Source organism: Pristiophorus japonicus, chromosome 2 (assembly GCF_044704955.1).
Source record: "Pristiophorus japonicus isolate sPriJap1 chromosome 2, sPriJap1.hap1, whole genome shotgun sequence".
Classification (NCBI taxonomy): Eukaryota; Metazoa; Chordata; class Chondrichthyes; family Pristiophoridae; genus Pristiophorus; species Pristiophorus japonicus.
This window is the reverse complement of record NC_091978.1, coordinates 53,279,925-53,302,628: the sequence shown is the minus strand read 5'-3', so window position 1 is coordinate 53,302,628 and position 22,704 is coordinate 53,279,925. Positions and strand designations below refer to the sequence as shown.

The 22,704-nt window shown below is 47.5% G+C and overlaps 1 protein-coding gene across 1 annotated transcript; it reads left to right on the top strand.

Annotated features, from left to right (window-relative positions):
• Nucleotides 1-15,752: 15,752 nt before the first annotated feature.
• Nucleotides 15,753-18,557, top strand: LOC139238025 (zinc finger protein 79-like). Its single transcript, XM_070867418.1, has 2 exons — nt 15,753-16,259; nt 16,436-18,557. Exon 2 carries the CDS (start codon nt 16,789-16,791, stop codon nt 17,710-17,712), a length of 924 nt encoding a protein of 307 aa, XP_070723519.1. The 5' UTR covers nt 15,753-16,259; nt 16,436-16,788; the 3' UTR covers nt 17,713-18,557.
• Nucleotides 18,558-22,704: the final 4,147 nt, after the last annotated feature.

Genomic DNA, 22,704 nt, shown 5'->3' with positions numbered 1-22,704 from the left:
CTTCTAGTTTCCCACTAACCTTGGCCACCTTATACGCATTGATTTTTAATTTGATACTCTCCTTTATTTCCTTGGTTATCCACGACTGGTTATCCCTTCTCTTACCGCCCTTCTTTTTCACTGGAATATATTTTTGTTGAGCACTATGAAAGAGCTCTTTAAAAGTCCTCCACTGTTCCTCAATTGTGCCACCGTTTAGTCTGTGTTCCCAGTCTACTTTAGCTAACTCTGCCCTCATCCCACTGTAGTCCCCTTTGTTTAAGCATATTTGCTCGTTTGACACTACTTCCTCACTCTCAATCTGTATTACAAATTCAACCATACTGTGATCACTCATTCCGAGAGGATCTTTTACTGGGAGATCGTTTATTATTCTGTCTCATTACACAGGACCAGATCTAAGATAGCTTGCTCCCTTGTAGGTTCTGTAACATACTGTTCTAAGAAACAATCCCGTATGCATTCTATGAATTCCTCCTCCAGGCTACCCTGTGCGATTTGATTTGACCAATCAATATGTAGGTTAAAATCCCCCATGATTACTGCCATTCCTTTTTCACATGTCTCTATTATTCCCTTGATTATTGTCCGCCCCACTGTGAAGTTATTATTTGGGGGCCTGTAAACTACGCCCACCAGTGACTTTTTCCCCTTACTATCTCTAATCTCCACCCACAATGATTCAACATTTTGTTCATTAGAGCCAATATCATCTCTCACAACTGCCCTGATATCATCCTTTATTAACAAAGCTACCCCACCTCCTTTCCCTTCTTGTCTATCCTTCCGAATTGTCAGATGCCCCTGTATGTTTAATTCCCAGTCTTGGCCACCCTGCAACCATGTTTCTGTAATGGTCACCAAATCATACCCATTTGTAATGATTTGTGCCGTCAACTCATTTACTTTATTTTTCGAATGCTGCATGCGTTTAGGTAGAGTGTTTTAATACTAGTTTTTAAACCATGATTTTTAGCTTTGACCCCTCCTGCAGCCCCTTTATATTCATACATATTGTCCCTTCCTATCACCTTGTGGTTTACACTTACTGTAAAGTCCTGTCCCCTCAGTACAGATTCACACGAGGCATGTAGTGAAGTCAAGGTCACTCTGGACCTGCACCTTTATTTCACAGCTCTGGAATGCTGCATTTGCCTGAGGCCTGTCCTTATATACCTGTCTCTTGCAAGTGCAGCCCTGGTGGTAAGGTATGCTGATGGTTACAGGTCATATCTTATTACAGTCATGTATAGCATGTTAGGATACGGTTATATATAATAATGTAAGATACATGACATCACCCTCCCCCACGGTCTTATTGTCTTTATAGGTTCAGTCTCTCAGGTGGTCTACGATCTCCCGTGGAGCGACTGAGTTGTGGTTCAGTTGTTTGCTTTGGTGTCTGTTTTTCTTTGGGTGTGGTTGCTGGTATCTCACCTGGGCTGTCTGTTTCGATTACTGTGATTGTTGTTGACTCGCCTGGGCTGTCTGTTGGGATTGCCCTTTCCTCAGGTTGTTCCCTCTGTCTGTCCACCAGGTGTGGTGCGAGTTCCACATTGTAGTCTGCCTCTGGTTCCGCAGTGTTGTTGATAAATCTGCTTTTGACTTGGTCTACATGTCTCCGGCAGGTTTTGCCATTGTCCATTTGTATTACCAGTAGCCTGTTTCCTTCCTTGCCCGTTACTGTCCCTGCAAGCCATCTGGGACCCCTGCCATAGTTTAGTACAAACACTTTGTCCCCTATCTCATTCCATCTCCCCCTCGAATTTATGTCATGGTACTCAGTCAGCTTACAGCGCTTTGCCGCAACGATTTCGTGCATGTCTGGGAGGATTAATGAGAGCTAAGTTTTTAAAGTCCTTTTCATCAACAGTTGCGCGGGGGGGAACCCAGTGAATGCGGACGAGATCTGTATGCCAGCAGCAGTCGCGGCAGGCGACCCTGCAGCGTGGGACCTTGGATTTTAAGCATGCCTTGTTTAATGATTTGCACTGCTCTCTCCACCTGGCCGTTGGAGGCCGGCTTGAACGGTGCCGTCTTGACGTGATTCATGCCGTGGTCAATTATAAAGTCTTAGAATTCTGCGCTGGTGAAGCACGGACCATTGTCACTGATCAATATGTCAGGGACTCCGTGCGTTGCAAACATGGTTGAGAGGCTCTCCACAGTGGTGGAGGTTGTGCTCGAGTTTAAAATGGTGCATTCGATCCACTTTGAAAATGCATCTACAACTACGAGGAACATTTTGCCCATGAATGGGCCCGCATAGTCTACGTGCACCCGCGACCACTGTTTGGTAGGCCAGGGGTTCAGTGGAGCCTCCCTGGGGGTATTGCTGAGTTGGGCACAAAGGGTGCACCTTCGGACGCAGAGCTCCAAGTCTGCGTCAATACCAGGCCACCAGACGTGGGATCTGGCTATGCCCTTCATGAGAACGATCCCCGGGTGCTCGCGGTGGAGCTCCCGGACAAATGCCTCTCTGCCTCGCAGAGGCATGACTACTCGGCTGCTCCACATCAGGCAGTCTGCTTGTAGTGATAGCTCATGCATGCGCCTATGAAAGGGTTTTAATTCCTCAGGGCAGCCATCGCGAGCCTCTGCCCAGTCACCGGTTAGGACACATCTTTTTACTAAGGATAATGTGGGGTCGCTGGCCGTCCAGGCTCTGATTTGGCGAGCCGTCATGGGCGAACCTGTGGACTCAAAGGCATTGATTGCCATGACTATCTCAGTCCTGTTCGTCAGACCCTTCCGTGGTCGCCGGGGTAGCCTGCTGAGCGCATCAGCACAGTTGTCTGTGCCTGGTCTGTGACTTATGGTATAGTCGTAGGATGTCAGCATGAGTGCCCACCGTTGAATTCGCGCAGAGGCGTTGGCATTTATTGCCTTGCTCTTGGATAGGAGGGATGTGAGGGGCTTGTGGTCGGTTTCTAATGCGCACTTGGCCCCGAAATGGTATTGATGCATCTTTTGGACACCGTACACGCACGCGAGCGCCTCCTTCTCTACCATTCCGTACCCGCGCTCCGCCCGCGAAAGTGACCTGGAGGCATAAGCTATGGGTTGTAATTTTCCCGCACTGTCGACATGTTGCAAAACGCACCCGACCCCATACGCTGACGCATCGCATGTGAGAACTAGCTTTTTACCTTGGTCAAAGAAAGTCAAAATACTGTTGGAACACAGAAGGTTGCGTGCTTTATTGAAGGCGCGTTCCAAGGCGTCCCCCCAAAACCAGTCGCACCCCTTCCTGAGTAGCACGTGGCGAGGCTCCAGCAGCGTGCTTAAGTTCTGCATAAAGTTCCCAAAGTAATTGAGTAGCCCGAGAAAGGCGCGCAGTTCTGAGACATTCCGGAGCCTGGGTGCCAGGCGAATTGCTTCTGTTTTGGACTCTGTTGGGCGGATTCCATCAGCGGCAATCCTTCTGCCCAAAAATTCAACCTGGGGTGCGAGAAACAGGCACTTGGATTTCTTGACTCATAGGCCTACCCGATCCAACCGCTTTAGTACTTCCTCCAAATTACGGAGATGGGAGTCGGTGTCCCTGCCCGTGATAAGTATGTCGTCTTGAAATACAACCGTCCCCGGGATGGACTTGAGCAGACTCTCCATGTTGCGCTGGAATATGGCAGATGCCGACCTGATGCCAAATGGGCATCGATTGTACATGAAAAGGCCTCGATGTGTGTTGATGGTGGTGAGTAGCTTGGATTCCTCGGTCAATTCTTACGTCATATACGCAGATGTGAGGTCTAATTTTGAGAAAAGTTTACCTCCAGCCAATGTGGCAAATAAGTCCTCCGCTCTGGGCAGCGGGTACTGGTCCTGTAGGGAGACTCTGTTTATGGTAGATTTGTAGTCCCCACAGATTCGTACGGATCCATCAGGCTTCATGACTGGGACGATGGGACTTGCCCAGTCGCTAAATTCCACAGGTGATATAATGCCTTCCCGCAGAAGCCTGTCTAGTTCATGTTCAATCTTTTCCCTCATCACATAGGGTACAGCTCTGGCCTTGTGATGGACCGGTCTAGCATCCTGTGTGACGTAGATTTTGACTTTGGCCCCTTTGAAAGTGCCCACACCTGGCTGAAAGTGATGTTCAAATCGCTTTATAACTGTTGAGCAGGAGGTCCGTTCCTCTAATGACATGGCATGGACATCATCCCATTTCCTGTTTAGTTTTGCCAGCCAGCTTCTCCCCAGCAGTGCTGGGGGGTCTCCGGGGACAATCCACAGGGGAAGTCGGTTCACTGTCCCTTTGTGTGTGACAGAGAGCATGGCGCTGCCGAGGACTGGTACGATTTCTTTGGTATAAGTCCTTAGTTTGGTGTCGACCCTTGTGAGTTTTGGTCTGTCTCTTTTATGTGGCCACAGTTGTTCAAATTGTTGAGCGCCCATGAGAGATTGACTCGCTCCCGTATCCAGCTCCATGTTGACAGATATCCCGTTGAGTAGGACCCTCATCATTATAGGAGGCATCCTGTTGTAGGAGCAGCGGCTATTGATCGTGTTGACCCGCTGTACACCGGTGTCCCGGGTACTGTCCCCACCATCTTCTGGTCCGCTTTCCGACCCATCCGATTCGTATACCAGCCGAGCTGCCATTTTTTTGCACATGCGGGCCAAATGCCCTGTATATTCACAATTTCTGCAACAGCCTGTTGAAATCGACATCCCCTTGATGAGTGCCCACCCCCACACCTTCAGCACAAACCTGTTCCATTGTTCAAAGTGTTCCCAAAGAATGAGCTGCGTCTGGCTGATCTTTCTTGAGCTTCTCTCAGTTTGTAGTTGATTGCTCGCATTGTGGGTTGATGAGATGTGAACGGCCGTTCCTGTGGCCCTTGATGGCTTCTGCCTGCTGTCAAGAGCCTGTTCTCCCGGTTTTGTCTGTATGTGGGGGTGGTGCTGTGAACTTCTTGTTCTGATATTTCGTACCTGCATTGTAAATCAACCTCGTTTCTTCTTCCCCTACCAAGAATGTCTGTGCAACCAATGCTGCTGCCTCTAAGGTCAGGTTCTTGGTCTCTATGAGCTTTCGGAATATGCCTGCGTGGCCTATTCCTTCAATGAAAAAGTCTCTCAGCATTTCTCTCCTCAGTTCATCGGAGAACTCAGATAAACTAGCCAATCTCCGAAGTTCCGCCACGAAGTCGGGTATGCTCTGGCCCACACAGCGTCTGTAGTTGTAGAACCTGTGTCTGGCCATGTGTCGGCTGCTCGCTGGCTTCAGGTGGTCTCTTATCAGTGTGCTCAATTCTTCAAACGACTTGCTTGCTAGTTTCTCGGGTGCCAACAGATCCTTCATTAAAGCGTATGTTTTCGAGCCACAGCTGGTCAAGAGATGGGCTCTTCTCTTGTCTGCCTTATCGTCGCCTAACCAGTCTTTGGTTCCAAAGCTTTGCTGGAGCCTTTCTATAAAGTCCTCCTAATTGTCTCCCGCATTGTACTTTTCATCTGATCCGTTGTTCGCCATTCTGTGGATTCTGTAATCCCGTAACTCGCCGCCACTGTAAAATCCTGTCCCCTCAGTACAGATTCACATGAGGCATGTAGTGAAGTCAAGGTCACTCTGGACCTGCACCTTTATTTTACAGCTCTGGAATGCTGCACTTGCCTGAGACCTGTCCTTATATACCTGTCTCTTGCAAGAGCACCCCTGGTGGTAAGGTATGCTGGTTACAAGTCATATCTTATTACAGTCATGTATAGCATGTTAGGATACAGTTATATATAATAATGTAAGATACATGACACTTACCCCAGTGCTACTCTGCTCTGTTGCCTCCTGCCTTTTGCATTCTTTCTTAGGGTCGTGTTCATCTGCGCTCTCACCCACTCTAACTAGCTCAGCGCCCTCTCCTGTGTTCAGAATACTCCTTGCATTGAGACACCGAGCTTTCATGCTTGCCTTTTTATTACACTTTGACCCTTTAGAATTTTGCTGTACATTGGCCCTTTTTGTTTTTTGCCTTGGGTTTCTCTGCCCTCCACTTTTACGCATCTCCTTTCTGTCTTGCTTCTGTCTCCATTTTGTTTCCCTCTGTCTCCCTGCATTGGTTCCCATCCCCCTGCCGTATTAGTTTAACTCTTCCCCAACATCACTAGCAAACACTCCCCCTCAGACATTGGTTCCGGTCCTGCCCAGGTGCAGACCGTCCGGTTTGTACTGGTCCCACCTCCCCCAGAACCGGTTCCAATGCCCCAGGAATTTGAATCCCTCCCTGCTGCACCACTGCTCACGCCACGTATTCATCTGCGCTATCCTGCGATTCCTACTCTGACTAGCACGTGGCACTGGTAGCAATCCCGAGATTACTACTTTTGAGGTCCTACTTTTTAATTTAGCTCCTCGCTCCTTAAATTCGTCTCGTAGGACCTCATCCCTTTTTTTACCTATGTCGTTGGTACCAATGTGCACCACGACAACTGGCTGTTCTCCCTCCCTTTTCAGAATGTCCTGCACCCGCTCCGAGACATCCGTGACACTTTGCACCAGGGAGGTAACATACCATCCTGGAGTCTTGGTTACGGCCGCAGAAACGCCTATCTATTCCCCTTACAATTGAATCCCCTATCACTATCGCTCTCCCACTCTTTTTCCTGCCCTCCTGTGCAACAGAGCCAGCCACGGTGCCATGAACTTGGCTACTGTTGCCCTCCCCTGATGAGTCATCCCCCTCAACAATATTCAAAGCAGTATATCTGTTTTGCAGGGGGATGACCGCAGGGGACCCCTGCACTACCTTCCTTGCACTGCTCTTCCTGCTGGTCTTCCATTCCCTAGCTGGCTGTGGACCCTTCACCTGCGGTAAGACCAACTCGCTACACGTGCTACTCACGTCATTCTCAGCATCGTGGATGCTCCAGAGTGAATCCACCGAGCTCCAAATCCGCAACGCGGTCCGTCAGGAGCTGGAGGCGGATACACTTCCCGCACACGCAGTCGTCAGGGACACCGGAAGTGTCCCTGAATTCCCACATGGTACAGGAGGAGCTTATCACGTGACCGAGCTCTCCTGCCATGACTTAACCCTTAGATACACTTAATTTGGCGACAACAATGTTAACGGCTTGCTTACTTACTGATATAAAAAAGAAAAAGAAAAGCTACTCACCAATCACCAGCCAATCACTTATCCCTTTGGCAGTGACGTCACCGTTTGATTTCTTTCTACTTTTTTGCTTTTTCTCCCGGCTGGTGCTGCACAAGCTGGGCCTTTATAGGCCTCTCCACGCACCCCAGACTCGCGATGCTCGAAATTCAGCTGCTCTCAAAAGTTTTTCACCATCCTTCGCTTGCTTCACGATGACATGCAAGCTGTGATCCTGACCAACGGATCCACCACAGACCCAATTCACGTTCGGACCGGGGTCATCGCACCAACACCCTTCTCAATCTTCCTTGTTGCAATGCTCCATCTCACCTTCAATAAGCTCCCCGCTGGAGTGAAACTAATCAACAGAACAAACGGGAAACTGTTCAACCTCCACTGCCTCCAGGCCAGATCCAAGGTTGGCCCATCCTCTATCATTGAATTACAGTACACAGACGAAGCTTGCATCTGCGCACAATCAGAGGCCAAACTCCAAGCCACCGTCAACATCTTCGCCGAAGCGTACGAGAGCAAGGGCCTTACACTCAACATCTGTAAGACAAAGATCCTCTCCCAACCCGCCCCCACCACACAACATTGCCCCCCGATCATCAAAATCCATGATGTGGCCTTGGACAACGTGGACCATTTTCCATACTCAGGAGCCTACTGTCAACAAGGGCAGACATCAACGACGAGATCCAACACCGCCTTCAGTATGCCTGCGCAGCCTTCGATCGCCTGAGGAAGAGATTGTTTGAAGACCAGGACCTCAAATCCGGCACCAATCTCATGGTCTACAAAGCAGTAGTGATACTCGCCCTCCTATATGGATCAGAGACATGGACTATGTACAGCAGGCATCTCAAAACACTGCATAAGTACCACCAACTCTGCCTCCGTAAGATCCTGCAAATCCATTGGCAGGATAGGCACACCAATGTCAGTGTTCTCGCTCAGGCCAACATCCCCAGCATCAAAGCATTGACCATGCTCAAACAGCACCGTTGAACGGGCCACAACGTCTACATGCCCGATACGAGACTCCCAAAACAAGCGCTCTACTTGGAGCTTTGACACGGCAAGTGAACACCAGGTGGGCAGACGAAGCACTTCAAGGACACTCTCAAAGTCTCCTTGAAAAAGTGCAACATCCCCACCGACACCTGGGAATCCCTGGCCCAAGATCGCTCAAAGTAGAAGAAAAACATCCGGGAAGATGCTGAACACCACGGGTCTCTTCGCTGGGAGCAAGCTGAAGCCAAGCATAGTCAGCAGAAGGAGTGTATGGCAACCCAAGCACTCCACCCACCCTTTCTTTCAACCACCGTCTGCCCCACCTGTGACAGAGACTGTAGATCCCGCATTCGACTCATTAGTCACCTGAGAATTCATTTTTAGCGTGGAAGCAAGTCATCCTCGACTCCGAGGGACTGCCTAAGAAGGGAAGATTCTGTATCTAACCCGTACTGTACCTGCCCTTGGAATGTTTGATGGGACAGTTTAGAGGGAGCTTTACTCTGTATCTAACCCATGCTGTCCCTGCCCTGGGAGTGTTTGATGGGACAGTGCAGGGGAAGCATTACTCTATCTAACCCATGTTGTACTGGCCCTTGGTGTGTTTGATGGGATAGTGTAGAGGGAGCTTTACTCTGTATCTAACCCCTGCTGTATCTACCCCTGGGATTGTTGAAAGAAGAGATTGTTCGGGTACTGAGTAGACACATTCCTATGATGGGGAAAGGAAGGGCATCCAAAGTTGGAGCTCGTTGGATGACTAAAGACATAGAGATTAAAATGAGACAGGAAAAGGAGGTTTATGACAAATGTAAGGTTCATAATACAGTAGGGAAACCAATCTGAATATAGAAAATACAGAGATCTAAAAAATAGAAGAGGGGCAAAGAGAAATTATGAGAATAGATTAGTGGCTAACATAAAAGGGAACCCAAAAGTCTTTTCTAAACACATTAATAGTAAAAAGGTTCTTCAAAGGCTGGGGCCGATTAGGGACCAAAAAGATCATCTTGTGGAGGCCGAGGTCATGGCTGAGGTATTAAGAGTATGTTACATCCGTCTTCACTAGAGAGAGGATGCTGCCAATATAGCAGTCATGGAGGAGGCAGTAAGGATATTGGACAGGATAAAAATACATAAAGAAGAGACACTGAAAAGGTTAGCAGTTCTCAAAGTAGAAAGATCACCCAGTCCAGACAGGATGCACCCTTGGTTACTGAGGGAAGTAAAGGTGGAAATTGTAGAGGATCTGACCATAATCTTCCAATCCTCCTTGCTTATCGGGGTGGTGCCAGAGGACTGGAGGATTGCAAGTGTTACACTTCTGTTTAAAAAAGGAGAGGGGGTTAAACCCGGCAAATACAGACTAGTCAGCCTAACATCGGGAGTGGGGAAACTGTTAGAAACAACAATCGAGGACAATATTCATTAGCATTTAGAAAACTGTGGGCTAATAACTGAAAGTCAGTCAATCTCAGGATTGCTACCAGTGCCACGTGCTAGTCAGAGTAGGAATTGCAGGATAGCTCAGATGAATACGTGGCTTGAGGAGTGGTGCAGAAGGGAGGGATTCAAATTCCTGGGGTACTGGAACCGGTTCTGGGGGAGGTGGGGCCAGTACAAACCGGACGGTCTGCACCTGGGAAGGACTGGAACTAATGTCCTAGGGGGAGTGTTTGCTAGTGTTGTTGGGGAGGAGTTAAACTAATATGGCAGGGGGAAGGGAACCTATGCAGGAAGGCAGAGGGAAACAAGAGGGAGACAGAGGCAAAAAATAGAAAGGAGAATAGTAAAAGTGGAGGGCAGAGAATCCCAAGGCAAAAAACAAAAAGGGACACATGACAGCAAAATTCTAAAGGGGCAAGGTGTGTTAAAAAGACAAGCCTGAAGGCTCTGTGCCTCAATGCGAGGAGTATTCAGAATAAGGTGGACGAATTAACTGCGCAGATAGCAGTTAATGGATATGATGTAATTGGCATTAGAGACATGGCTCCAGGGTGACCAAGGCTGGGAACTCAACATCCAGGGGTATTCAACATTTAGAAACATAGAAACATAGAAAATAGGTGCAGGAGTAGGCCATTCGGCCCTTCTAGCCTGCACCGCCATTCAATGAGTTCATGGCTGAACATTCAACTTCAGTACCCCATTCCTGCTTTCTCGCCATACCCCTTGATCCCCCTAGTAGTAAGGACCTCATCTAACTCCTTTTTGAATATATTTATGTGAATTGGCCTCAACAACTTTCTGTGGTAGAGAATTTCACAGGTTCACCACTCTCTGGGTGAAGAAGTTCCTCCGCATCTCGGTCCTAAATGGCTTACCCCTTATCCTTAGACTGTGATCTCTGGTTCTGGACTTCCCCAACATTGGGAACATTCTTCCTGCATCTAACCCCGTCAGAATTTTAAATGTTTCTATGAGGTCCCCTCTCATTCTTCTGAACTCCAGTGAATACAAGCCCAGTTGATCCAGTCTTTCTTGATAGGTCAGTCCCGCCATCCCGGGAATCAGTCTGGTGAACCTTCGCTGCACTCCCTCAATAGCAAGAATGTCCTTCCTCAGGTTAGGAGACCAAAACTGTACACAATACTCCAGGTGTGGCCTCACCAATGCCCTGTACAACTGTAGCAACACCTCCCTGTCCCTGTACTCAAATCCCCTTGCTATGAAGGCCAACATGCCATTTGCTTTCTTAACCGCCTGCTGCACCTGCATGCCAACCTTCAATGACTGATGTACCATGACACCCAGGTCTCTTTGCACCTCCCCTTTTCCTAATCTGTCACCATTCAAATAATAGTCTGTCTCTCTGTTTTTACCACCAAAGTGGATAACCTCACATTTATCCACATTATACTTCATCTACCATGCATTTGCCCACTCACCTAACCTATCCAAGTCGCTCTGCAGCCTCACAGCATCCTCCTCGCAGCTCACACTGCCACCCAACTTAGTGTCATCCGCAAATTTGGAGATACTACATTTAATCCCCTCATCTAAATCATTAATGTACAGTGTAAACAGCTGGGGCCCCAGCACAGAACCTTGCGGTACCCCACTAGTCACTGCCTGCCATTCTGAAAAGTACCCATTTACTCCTACTCTTTGCTTCCTGTCTGACAACCAGTTCTCAATCCATGTCAGTACACTACCCCCAATCCCATGTGCTCTAACTTTGCACATCAATCTCTTGTGTGGGACCTTGTCGAACGCCTTCTGAAAGTCCAAATATACCACATCAACTGGTTCTCCCTTATCCACTCTACTGGAAACATCCTTTAGGAAGGATAGATAGAGATGAAAAGGAGGTGGGGTGGCGTTGCTGGTTAAAGAGGAAATTAATGCAATAGTAAGGAAAGACATTGGCTTGGATGATGTGGAATCGGTATGGGTGGAGCTGCGGAATACCAAAGGGCAGAAAACACTGGTGGGAGTTGTGTACAGGCCACCAAACAGGAGTAGAGGTTGGGGACAGCATCAAACAAGAAATAAGGGATGTGTGCAATAAAGGTACAACAGTTATCATGGGTGACTTTAATTTACATATAGATTGGGCTAACCAAACTGGTAGCAATGTGGTGGAGGAGGATTTCCTGGAGTGTATTAGTGATGGTTTTCTTGACCAATATGTCAAGGAACCAACTAGAGAGCTGGCCATCCTAGACTGGGTGATGTGTAATAAGAAGGGACTAATTAGCAATCTTGTTGTGCGAGGCCCCTTGGGGAAAAGTGACCATAATATGGTAGAATTCTTTATTAAGATAGAGAGTGACACAGCTAATTCAGAAACTAGGGTTCTAAACTTAAGGAAAGCTATCTTCGACGGCATGAGGCGCGAATTGGCTAGAATAGACTGGCAAATGATACTTAAAGGGTTGACAGTGGATAGGCAATGGCAAACATTTATAGATCACATGGATGAACTTCAACAGTTGTACATCCCTGTCTGGAATAAAAATAAAACAGGGAAGATGGCTCAACCATGGCTAACAATGGAAATTAAGGATAGTGTTAGATCCAAGGAAGAGGCATATAAATTGGCCAGAAAAAGCAACAAACCTGAGGACTGGGAGAAATTTAGAATTCAGCAGAGGACAAAGGGTTTAATTAGGAGAGGGGAAATAGAGTACGAGAGGAAGGTTGCCGGCAACATAAAAACTGGCTGCAAAAGCTTCTAGAGATATGTGAAGAGAAAGAGATTAGTGAAGACAAACGTAGGTCCCTTGCAGTCGGAGTCAGGTGAATTAATTATGGGGAACAAAGAAATAGCAGACCAATTGAACAAATACTTTGGTTCTGTCTTCACGAAGGAAGACACAAATGACCTTCCGGATGTACTAGGGGATCGAGGGTCTAGTGAGAAGGAAGAACTGAAAGATATCCTTATTAGACGGGAAATTGTGTTGGGGAAATTGATGGGATTGAAGGCCGATAAATCCCCGGGGCCCGATTGTCTGCATCCCAGAGTACTTAAGGAGGTGACCCTAGAAATAGTGGATGCATTGGTGATCATTTTCCAACAGTCTATCGATTCTGGATCAGTTCCTATGGACTGGAGGGTAGCTAATGTAACACCACTTTTTAAAAAAGGAGAGAAAACGGGTAATTATAGACCGGTTAGTCTGACATCAGTAGTGGGGAAAATGTTGGAATCAATAATTAAGGATGAAATAGCAGCGCATTTGGAAAGCAGTGACATGATCGTTCCAAGTCGGCATGGATTTATGAAAGAGAAATCATGCTTGACAAATCTTCTGGAATTTTTTGAGGATGTAACTAGTAGAGTGGACAAGGGAGAACCAATGTATGTGGTGTATTTGGACTTTCAAAAGGCTTTTGACAAGGTCCAACACAAGAGATTGGTGTGCAAAATCAAAGCACATGGTATTGGGGGTAATGTACTGGCGTGTATAGAGAATTGGTTGGCAGACAGGAAGCAGAGAGTCGGGATAAACGGGTCCTTTTCGGAATGGCAGGCAGTGACTAGTGGAGTGCCGCAGGGCTCAGTGCTGGGACCCCAGCTCTTTACAATATACATTAATGATTTGGATGAAGGAATTGAGTGTAATATCTCCAAGTTTGCAGATGGCACTAAACTGGGTGGCGGTGTGAGCTGTGAGGAGGATGCTAAGAGGGTGCAGGGTGATTTGCACAGGTTAGGCGAGTGGGAAAATGCATGGCAGATGCAGTACAATGTGGATAAATGTCAGGTTATCCACTTTGGTGGCAAAAACACGAAGGCAGAATATTATCTGAATGGTGGCAGATTAGGAAAAGGGGAGGTGCAACGAGACCTGGGTGTCATGGTTCATCAGTTATTGAAAGTTGGCATGCAGGTACAGTAGGCGGTGAAGAAGGCAAATGGCATTTTGGTCTTCATAGCTAGGGGATTTGAATACAGGAGCAAGGAGATCTTACTGCAATTGTACAGGGCCTTGGTGAGGCCTCACCTGGAATATTGTGTTCAGTTTTGGTCTCCTAATCTGAGGAAGGACGTTCTTGCTATTGAGGGAGTGCAGAGAAGGTTCACCAGACTGATTCCAGGGATGGCTGGACTGACATATGAGGAGAGATTGGATCAACTGGGCCTTTATATACTGGAGTTTAGAAGGATGAGAGGGGATCTCATAGAAACGTATAAGATTCTGACGGGATAGGACAGGTTAGATGCGGGAAGAATGTTCCCGATGTTGGGGAAGTCCAGAACCAGGGGACACAGTCTTAGGATAATGGGTAGGCCATTTAGGACTGAGATGAGGAGAAACTTCTTCACTCAGAGTTGTTAACCTGTGGAATTCCCTTCCGCAGAGAGTCGTTGATGCCAGTTCATTGGATATATTCAAGAGGGAGTTAGATATGGCCCTTACGGCTAAAGGGATCAAGGGGTATGGAGAGAAATTGGGAAAGGGGTACTGAGGTGAATGATCAGCCATGATCTTTTGAATGGTGGTGCAGGCTCGAAGGGCCGAATGGCCTATACCTGCACCTATTTTCTATTTTTCTATGTTGATTTGTTAAAGGCAAATTGTGTATGACTAACTTGATTTGAGTCCTTTGATGAAGTAACAGAGAGTTTGAGAGTAGAGCAGTTGATGCTGTGTAAATGGCCTCTCAGAAGGCATTTGACAAAGTACCACATTATAGACGTGTTAGCAAAATTGAAGTCCATAGGATTAAAGGGACAGTGGTGGCATGGATACAAAATTGGCTAAGTGAGAGAAGGCAGAGAGTAGGAGTGAGCGGCTGTTTTTCAGACTGGTGTTCCCCAGGGATCGGCATTAGGACCACTGCTCTTTTTGATATACGTTGATAACCTGGATATACAGGGCATAATTTCAAAGTTCGTTGATGATACAAAACTCAGCAATTTAGTAAACAGTGAGGAGGATAGTAACAGACTTCAAGAGGACAGACATGTGGCAGATGGAAGTCAATGCAGAAGTGCGAAGTGATACATTTTGGTAGGAAGAATGAGAGGCAATATGAACTAAATGGTACAATTCTAAAGGGTGTGCAGAAACAGAAACTTGGGGTGTATTTATTCAAATCTTTGAATGCGTCAGGACAAGTTCAGAAAGTTGTTAAAAAGCATATGGGATCCTAAGCTTTATAAATAGAGGCATAGAGTACAAAAGCAAAAAAGTGATGCTAAACCTTGATAAAACATTGATTCGGTCTCAGCTGGAGTATTATGTTCAATTCTGGGCACCACACTTTAGGAAGGATGTTAAAGCCTTACAGAAGTGTAGAAGAAATTTATTGGAATGGTTCCAGGGATGAGGGACTTCAGTTATATGGAGACTGGAGAAACTGAGGTTCTCCTTAGAACAGAGAAGGTTAAGTAGAGATTTGATAGAGGTGTTCAAAATCATGAACGCTTGTAAAATCATAGAACACTGCAGCACAGAAGGAGGCCATTGGGCCCATCATGCCTGTGTCAACTCTTTGGTAGAGCTATGAAATTAATCCCACTCCCTGGCTCTTTCCCCCCCCCGAGCCTTGTTTATAAAAAATCCCTTCAAGTATTTAATAATGTAAATAAGGAGAAACGGTTTCCAGTGGCAAAAAGGTCAGTAACTCCAGCCCAGTTATTGAGTTTATTAACAAAGCATCAACTCTCCCCAATTACCATAAATGAACATGGTTCAGTCCTGAATCTGATTAACAGCAGCAAGAACGGCAGAATCGAACCAGAGTGAACTCGCTGGTGTCTCAACAGGTGAGGCGAAGTAGTGAATCCCTTCCCTCACACTGAGCTGGTGAACAGAATCTCATCAGGTTCAATGACTGAGTGAATCCCTTCCCACACAAGGTTGGGCCTCTGTGTCGGCCCCAGCGCACCTGAGCTGGACACCACGCCCCGCCCCGCCCCCTTTCTGCGTCACCATTGGTTGGAGGACCCGCCACCAGCTCGTTCCTCTCACCTCCAACGTCCTCTTCTTATTGGTCCGAGCTGCAGTCAGTCAGGCTGGGCCCACATGGTGCTGGGCGGGGTTGAATCTGCTCTACAGTTTGAGGTTCTGGAACTTTCCTTCAGCAGGATGATGTGATTGACAGATGCACCAAAAATCCCGCAGGCTCTACTTTTCAAGCCTGAACCAGAGGGCCTGTGAGCAGCTTATTGAGGGTCCGCGCCCCGGGGGTGAGAAGCTGCTACGTGGCGCCGCTCAGGTCTGACAGTTTGTTCATTGGCGGCAATACCCGGCTGGGCGGGCGCCGTAAGCCCTGCCCCTCAAACACTGCGATTGGTTAGAGGACCAACCGCTCGCTCGCTCTTCCAGCCCGCCCCGCTCTTCCTATTGGTCCGGAGCTGCCGTCAATCACCCTGGCAGTGTGACCTGAGCTTACGCGGTCCGGCGGTTGTGTCTGAGGCAGCGGGTGAAGAGGGTTAATAAACCCCGGGGGACGCGGACTTCACACACACCGAGTGTGGATCCAGGCCTGAGAGAAAACACTCCACATTATCCGCTTTACACATACCCGGCGTGGACCTTTGGCCCCGAACAAGAACCTACGGGTCCGGCGTTTGCCCCGAGCGGGGCGGCAGCTGCGGGACTTTCTCCCGGTGACAGGCCCGGGTTACCGGCCGCCATCTTAAGAGACTCGGGGTGCAGCAGGGCGCATGCGCGGCCCTTTTGGGTAGGAACCAGGAGAAAATGTTGTGAATTTATATCCTGGAACGTTTAGGTCAAGGTTCACAAATTAAATTTATATAATACTTAAAATCACACAGTACAAGGAAAGGCTTCCATAGAAAATAGAATTTTCTGTTCTGAATTTCTATCCTGTATTACTTTTGTAAACTCCTGTTGCAGGCTGTGAGAAGGGGAGCATTTACAGACCGCAAACTCAAACCAAACATCACATCACGATCTGACAGTCACTCCATTCATCAGGACCTGAATATCATCGGCCTAGAATATGGAAGGAGAAATGTTTGTCTGTAGGAAAAGATTTCAACCATCAGTGTGACTGGAAAAGCACCGAGACACACACACCCGAGTGAGAGTGTTCCAGTGCACTGACTGTGGAAAGAGCTTTAACCAGTTATACAGCCTGAAAAAACATCGCACCATTCACAGCGGGAAGAAACCGTACTCGTGTTCTGTGGTGTGGACGAGGCTTCAACTGATAGTCCAACTTGGAGAGACACAAGGACACCCGCACCATGGAGAAACCGTGCAAATGTGGGGACTGTGGGAAGGGATTCAATTACCCGTCTGAGCTGAAAACTCATCAACGTAGTCACACTGGGGAGAGGCCATTCACCTGCTCAGTGTGTGGGAAGGGATTCACTCAGTCATCCTATCTCCTGACACACCAGCACGTTCACACAAATGAGAGACCTTTTAAGTGCTCTGACTGTGGGAAAGGTTTTAAATTCTCTGCAGATTTAATTAAACACCAGCTTGTTCACACTGATGAGAGACCATTCAGTTGTACTCATTGTGAGAAGAGCTTCAGGCAGTCATCTCACCTCATTCAACATCAGCGAGTTCACACTGGGGAGAGGCCGTTTACCTGCTCCATATGTGGGAAGGGATTCACACATGGATCCAATCTTCGGACGCACCAACGGGTTCACACTGGGGAGAGGGGATTCACCTGCTCCGTGTGTGGGAAGGGATTTACTCAGTCATCCAATCTACGGACACACCAGCGAGTTCACACTGGGGAGAGGCCGTTCACTTGCTCCGCCTGTGGGAAAGGATTCGCTAAATCATCCCACCTGCTGACACACCAACTTGTTCACTTTGATAGACCTTTTAAATGTTCTGACTGTGAGAAGAGCTTTAAAAGCATAAAGGATCTGCTGACACACCAGCGAGTTCACACTGGGGAGAGGCCATTCACCTGCTCACTGTGTGGGAAGGGATTCACTCTATCATCCAGCCTCCAAGCACACCAACGCACTCACAGCGGAGAGAGGCCATTCACCTGCTCCGTGTGTGGGAAGGAATTCAATCGTTCATCCAACCTGCGGAGACATCAGCGAATTCATACTGTGGAGAGGCCATTCGCCTGCTCCGTGTGTGGGAAGAAATTCACTCGATCATCTCACCTGGAGAGACATCAGCGAGTTCACAAGTGACTGCGGGGATTGGATTCTACTGTTAATCACATTGTTTGTTTGTAGTAACCCTTATAACTGGGCTGGAGTTTAACTTTCTGAATATATGTCAACGAAACCACATTTGTTGTAAACACACATCGTGTTGTGCTATTTATTTCTGCAAGCTAAAGAGACGAATTGATGTCCTGTTACCGACTGTTCCATTTTTGGGCTATTTCTCCATTTTAGCTCTGGATTATTTTGATTCTCTACCTTTGGTTGCTCTCATGGACAAGTCCCAACTTCAAATACCTTCCAGAGTGCGTCTCCTAGCCTTGGTATCCAGGGAAGGTATTGGTAACACGCCTGGGATCACTAAACACAAAACCCTGTCTGTTAAAGGCTTTCAGCTACTGGACTTAGCATGTGCCCTATTGCATCTCTCCCCTTCGATGTGTGCATAGTCCATCATGCCTGCCAACCTGGTTTTAAATTTACTCAGCAAATATATTTAATGGAAGCCTGCAGGCTGATGACACTGCTGTACTGCTGTGTCAGCCATGGCTCAGTTGGTTGCATTCTCGCCTCTGTGTCAGAAGGTTGTGAGTTCCAAGTCCCACCCCAGAGACTTGACACTCCTGTGCAGTACTGAGGGAGTGCTGCACTGTCGGAGGGGCAGTACTGAGGGAGTGCTGCACTGCTGGAAGTGCCGTCTTTCAGATGAGACATTAATCCAAGGCCCCATCTGGTGTCTCAGGTGGACCTAAAAGATCTATGGCACTATTTAGAAGAACATGGAAGTGATCTCTGGTGTCCTGGCCAATATTTATCACTAAAACAAAACCGATTATCTGGTCAGTATCATGTTGCTGTGTGGGATCATCCTGTGCGCAAATTGGCTGTCACGTTTTCTACATTACAACAGTAACTAGACTTCAAACGTACTTAATTGGCTGTAAAGCGCTTTGGAATGTCCTACGGTCATGAAAGGCACTATATCAATGCAAGTCTTTTCTTTTCTCTGCATTGTGCCTGTAATGAAAAGGACTGAAGATTTATCCCAGTGTAACCTTTGCTGTTATGAAATGTGTGTGTATTTTAATGAGCCACACATCATTTCTCGTGTCTGCTACAATTGTGTAGAAAGGAGATGTATAAAAAGATGGCCTTTTTATGGAAAATTAAAACAAAGTGGGATCAGGTGCTGGAGGCAGATTTTAGGGAGCTAAGAAAGGGATTAAAAAGCAGGACCCCAAAGCTAGTAATCTCTGGATTATTCCTGGTTCTACGAGCTAGTGAGTATATCAATAGGAGGATAGAGCAGATGAATGTGTGGCTGGAGAGATTATGCCAAAAGGAGGACTTTAGATTGCTGGGACACTGGGATCGGTTCTGGGGGAGGTGAGACGGGTTGCACCTCAACAGTGCTGGGACCAATGACCTTGCGGGGGGGCGTTGCTAGTGCTGTTGGGGAGGGCTTAAACAAATTGGCAGGGGGTGTGCACCAGGATGTAGATTAGAAAGGAGAAACAAAGTGCACAAAGGTCTGGGAGAGACAGATAGCACTAGAGAAAGAACGTGTACGGTATTAGGTGGGGTCAGTCCCAGAGAGAATACAAAATATTCCTGGATATAAGGTGTTCAGAAAGGATAGGAAACTCGGTCCTCGGTCTCCTACACTGTTCCAACGAATCTCAACGCAAGCTCGAGGAACAGCACCAAGCACCTCATCTTTCGTTTAGGCACTTTACAGCCTTCTGGACTCAACATCGAATTCAAAAATTTCAGAGCATAACCACTGCCAATCTTTGGTTCCCTTTCCCTCCCCCTGCCCCCTTCAGAGCCTGTTTATTTTTTTCTCCTTGTCTCTAATGGCAGTTGGTCATTATCCCGCCATTCACACCCTAATGTTTTTCTAACTACCATTTGAATTTGGGCCATCATCCCTTTTGTCTCTCTAATCTCCTGTCTTCCAACCTAAAACATGCCTTCCCTTTTGTTCTTCTTCTCCCCCTTTCAGTGCTTGTTCAGAATCTGTTCTTTTCAAACACTTTCCAGTTCTGACGAAGGGTCATCGACCCGAAACCTTAACTCTGCTTCATAGAAAATAGGTGCAGGCATAGGCCATTCGGCCCTTCTAGCCTGCACCGCCATTCAATGAGTTCATGGCTGAACATGCAACTTCAGTACCCCATTCCTGCTTTCTCACCATACCCCTTGATTCCCCTAGTAGTAAGGACTTCATCTAACTCCTTTTTGAATATATTCAGTGAACTGGCCTCAACAACTTTCTGTGGTAGAGAATTCCACAGGTTCACCACTCTCTGGGTGAAGAAATTCCTCCTCATCTCGGTCCTAAATGGCTTACCCCTTATCCTTAGACTGTGTCCCCTGGTTCTGGACTTCCCCAACATTGGGAACATTCTTCCTGCATCTAACCTGTCTAACCCCATCAGAATTTTAAACGTTTCTATGAGGTCCCCTCTCATTCTTCTGAACTCCTGTGAATAAAAGCCCAGTTGATCCAGTCTTTCTTGATAGGTCAGTCCCGCCATTCCGGGAATCAGTCTGGTGAACCTTCGCTGCACTCCCTCAATAGCAAGAATGTTCTTCCTCAAGTTAGGAGACTAAAACTATACACAATACTCCAGGTGTGGCCTCACCAAGGCCCTGTACAACTGTAGTAACATCTCCCTGCCCCTGTATTCAAATCCCTTCGCTATGAAGGCCAACATGCCATTTGCTTTCTTAACCGCCTGCTGTAACTGCATGCCTACCTTCAATGACTGATGTACCATGACACCCAGGTCTTGTTGCACCTCCCCTTTTCCTAATCTGTCACCATTCAGATAATAGTCTGTCTCTCTGTTACTGCCGCACGAAGCTGTCGGGGTCACTGACAAGCGGTTGATCGACTATTTGAGGGCAATGTTGCTTCCAGGGCGGGGACCAGGCGGTGCGCGCTCTAATTACATCATTACCGCCGTTCTCACAGAAGCGGGGCGGGTACCTTCTCCGCCTCAAAAAATCACGAGGGCAATATCCCGATCGTCGGAGAGTCCGCCCCGACTGGGCAGACACTGTTTCCACCCTCGCCACAGATGCTGCCTGACCTGCTGAGATTTCCAGCATTTTCTGTTTTTATTCCAGATTCCAGCATCTGCAGTATTTTGCTTTTGTATTCGTGTTTAACTTCCCTTTTCTAGGAATGCCCAGCTTGAATAAGTTCTGTTCTTCCCTCAGACGGGATTTCCGTTTGTGTCTTTTACCTTGTTCATCTGCTTTCTGTTTCCCTTCTCGTGTTTGATCAAGTATCTGCCAAGACTCGCTTTCACAACCACATCTCTTTCCTCAGTAACTGTCTCGGCCTTGGACTTAATATGCATGGATTCCAACTTAAATTCCATACTTCATGTTTTGGATCCACCCAGGATTACAGATATCTCAAAGTTATTCAGCGTTCCTCCAACCACTGCTCTCGCCACATCCTGGGATCCACACTCAACGCTATGTGCTGCCACATGCACACTCTCGACCTCTTCAACAGCACAATCTCACCCTATCTCTAATCTGTCCTGGTCTTCAGTTCCATTTCATCCTTCGCCTCATCCGGCGCTTTAACCGAAAACTTTTTTCTTTCCTTTCAGGTGCCAAGGATCGTAAATTTCAACAAATCTTGGACACCAACGGCCCTCCGGAAACTTCTTCCCCCACACTTCCCTCTGATCCCATCCCTTCTTCCACCCCGCACCCTGTAAGGACTCCATTCCATTCTCCAAGTTTCTCTTCCGTCGCATGTTCTCTGACGACACCAGCTTTCACACTAGTGCCTCTGACATGTCTTCCTTTTTCCACGACAGAGGATTCCCCTCCACTGTGGTTAACATGGCCCTCGACCATGTCTGTTCTATTTCCCGTAGCTCTGCCCTCACCCCTTCCCTTCCCTCTCAGAACCATGACAAGGTTCCCCTTGTCCTCACCTTTCACCCCACCAGCCTCCACGTTCAACGGATCATCCTCCGCCATTTCTGCCATCTCCAGCGTGATCCCACCACCAATCACATCTTCCCCTCTCAGCATTCCGAAGGGACCGGTCCCTCTGCAACACCCTGAACCATTCCACAGTCAACCCCAGCACGTCATGTCCCACATCACCTTTCCGTGCAAGCACACGATATGCAACACCTGCACTTTTACCATCTCCCCATTATCCAGGGCCCCAAATACTCCTTCCAGGTGAAACAGCGATTTACTTGTACTTCTTTCAATTTAATATACTGTATTCGCTGCTCACGATGTGGTCTCTACATTGGGGAGACCAAGTGTAGATTGGGTGACCGCTTTGCTGAACACCTCCATTCAGTCCACAAGTGTTACCCTGAGCTTCCAGTCGCCTGCCACTTTAATTCTCCACTGCATTCCCACTCTGACCTCTCTGTCCTCGGCCTCCGACACTGTTCCAACGAAGCTCAACGCAAGCTCGAGGAACAGCACCTCATCTTTCGTTTAGGCACTTTACAGCCTTCTGGACTCAACATCGAGTTCAAAAATTTCAGAGTAAAACCGCTGCCTATCTTTGGCTCCCTTTTCCCCCCCTTCCTCCCCTCCCGTTGCTCCCCTCAGAGCCTGTTTCTTTTTTTCTCCTGGTCTCTAATGGCAGTTGGTCATTATCCCACTATTCACACCCTATCTTGACTAATGTTTTTCTAATTCCTGGCATTCCCATTTGAATTTGGGCCATCTTTCCTTTTGCCTCTCTAATCTCTCCTGTCTTCCAACCTATCACAGACCTTCCCTTTTGTTCGTTCTTCCCCCTTTCAGCACTTGTTAAGAATCTGTTCTTTCTGAACACTCTCCAGTTCTGACGAAAGGTCATCAATCCGAAACGTTAACTCTGCTTCCTCTCCACAGATGCTGCCTGACCTGCTGAGATTTCCAGCATTTTCTGTTTTTATTCCAGATTCCAGCATCTGCAGTATTTTGCTTTTGTTGTAGGAAAGAAAGGAGGTGGCAGTATTGGTTAAGGAGAAT

Bases quoted from the DNA above. Each gene is read 5' to 3' on its own strand.
- LOC139238025 (XM_070867418.1), top strand. From the start codon at position 16,789: ATGGAGAAACCGTGCAAATGTGGGGACTGTGGGAAGGGATTCAATTAC.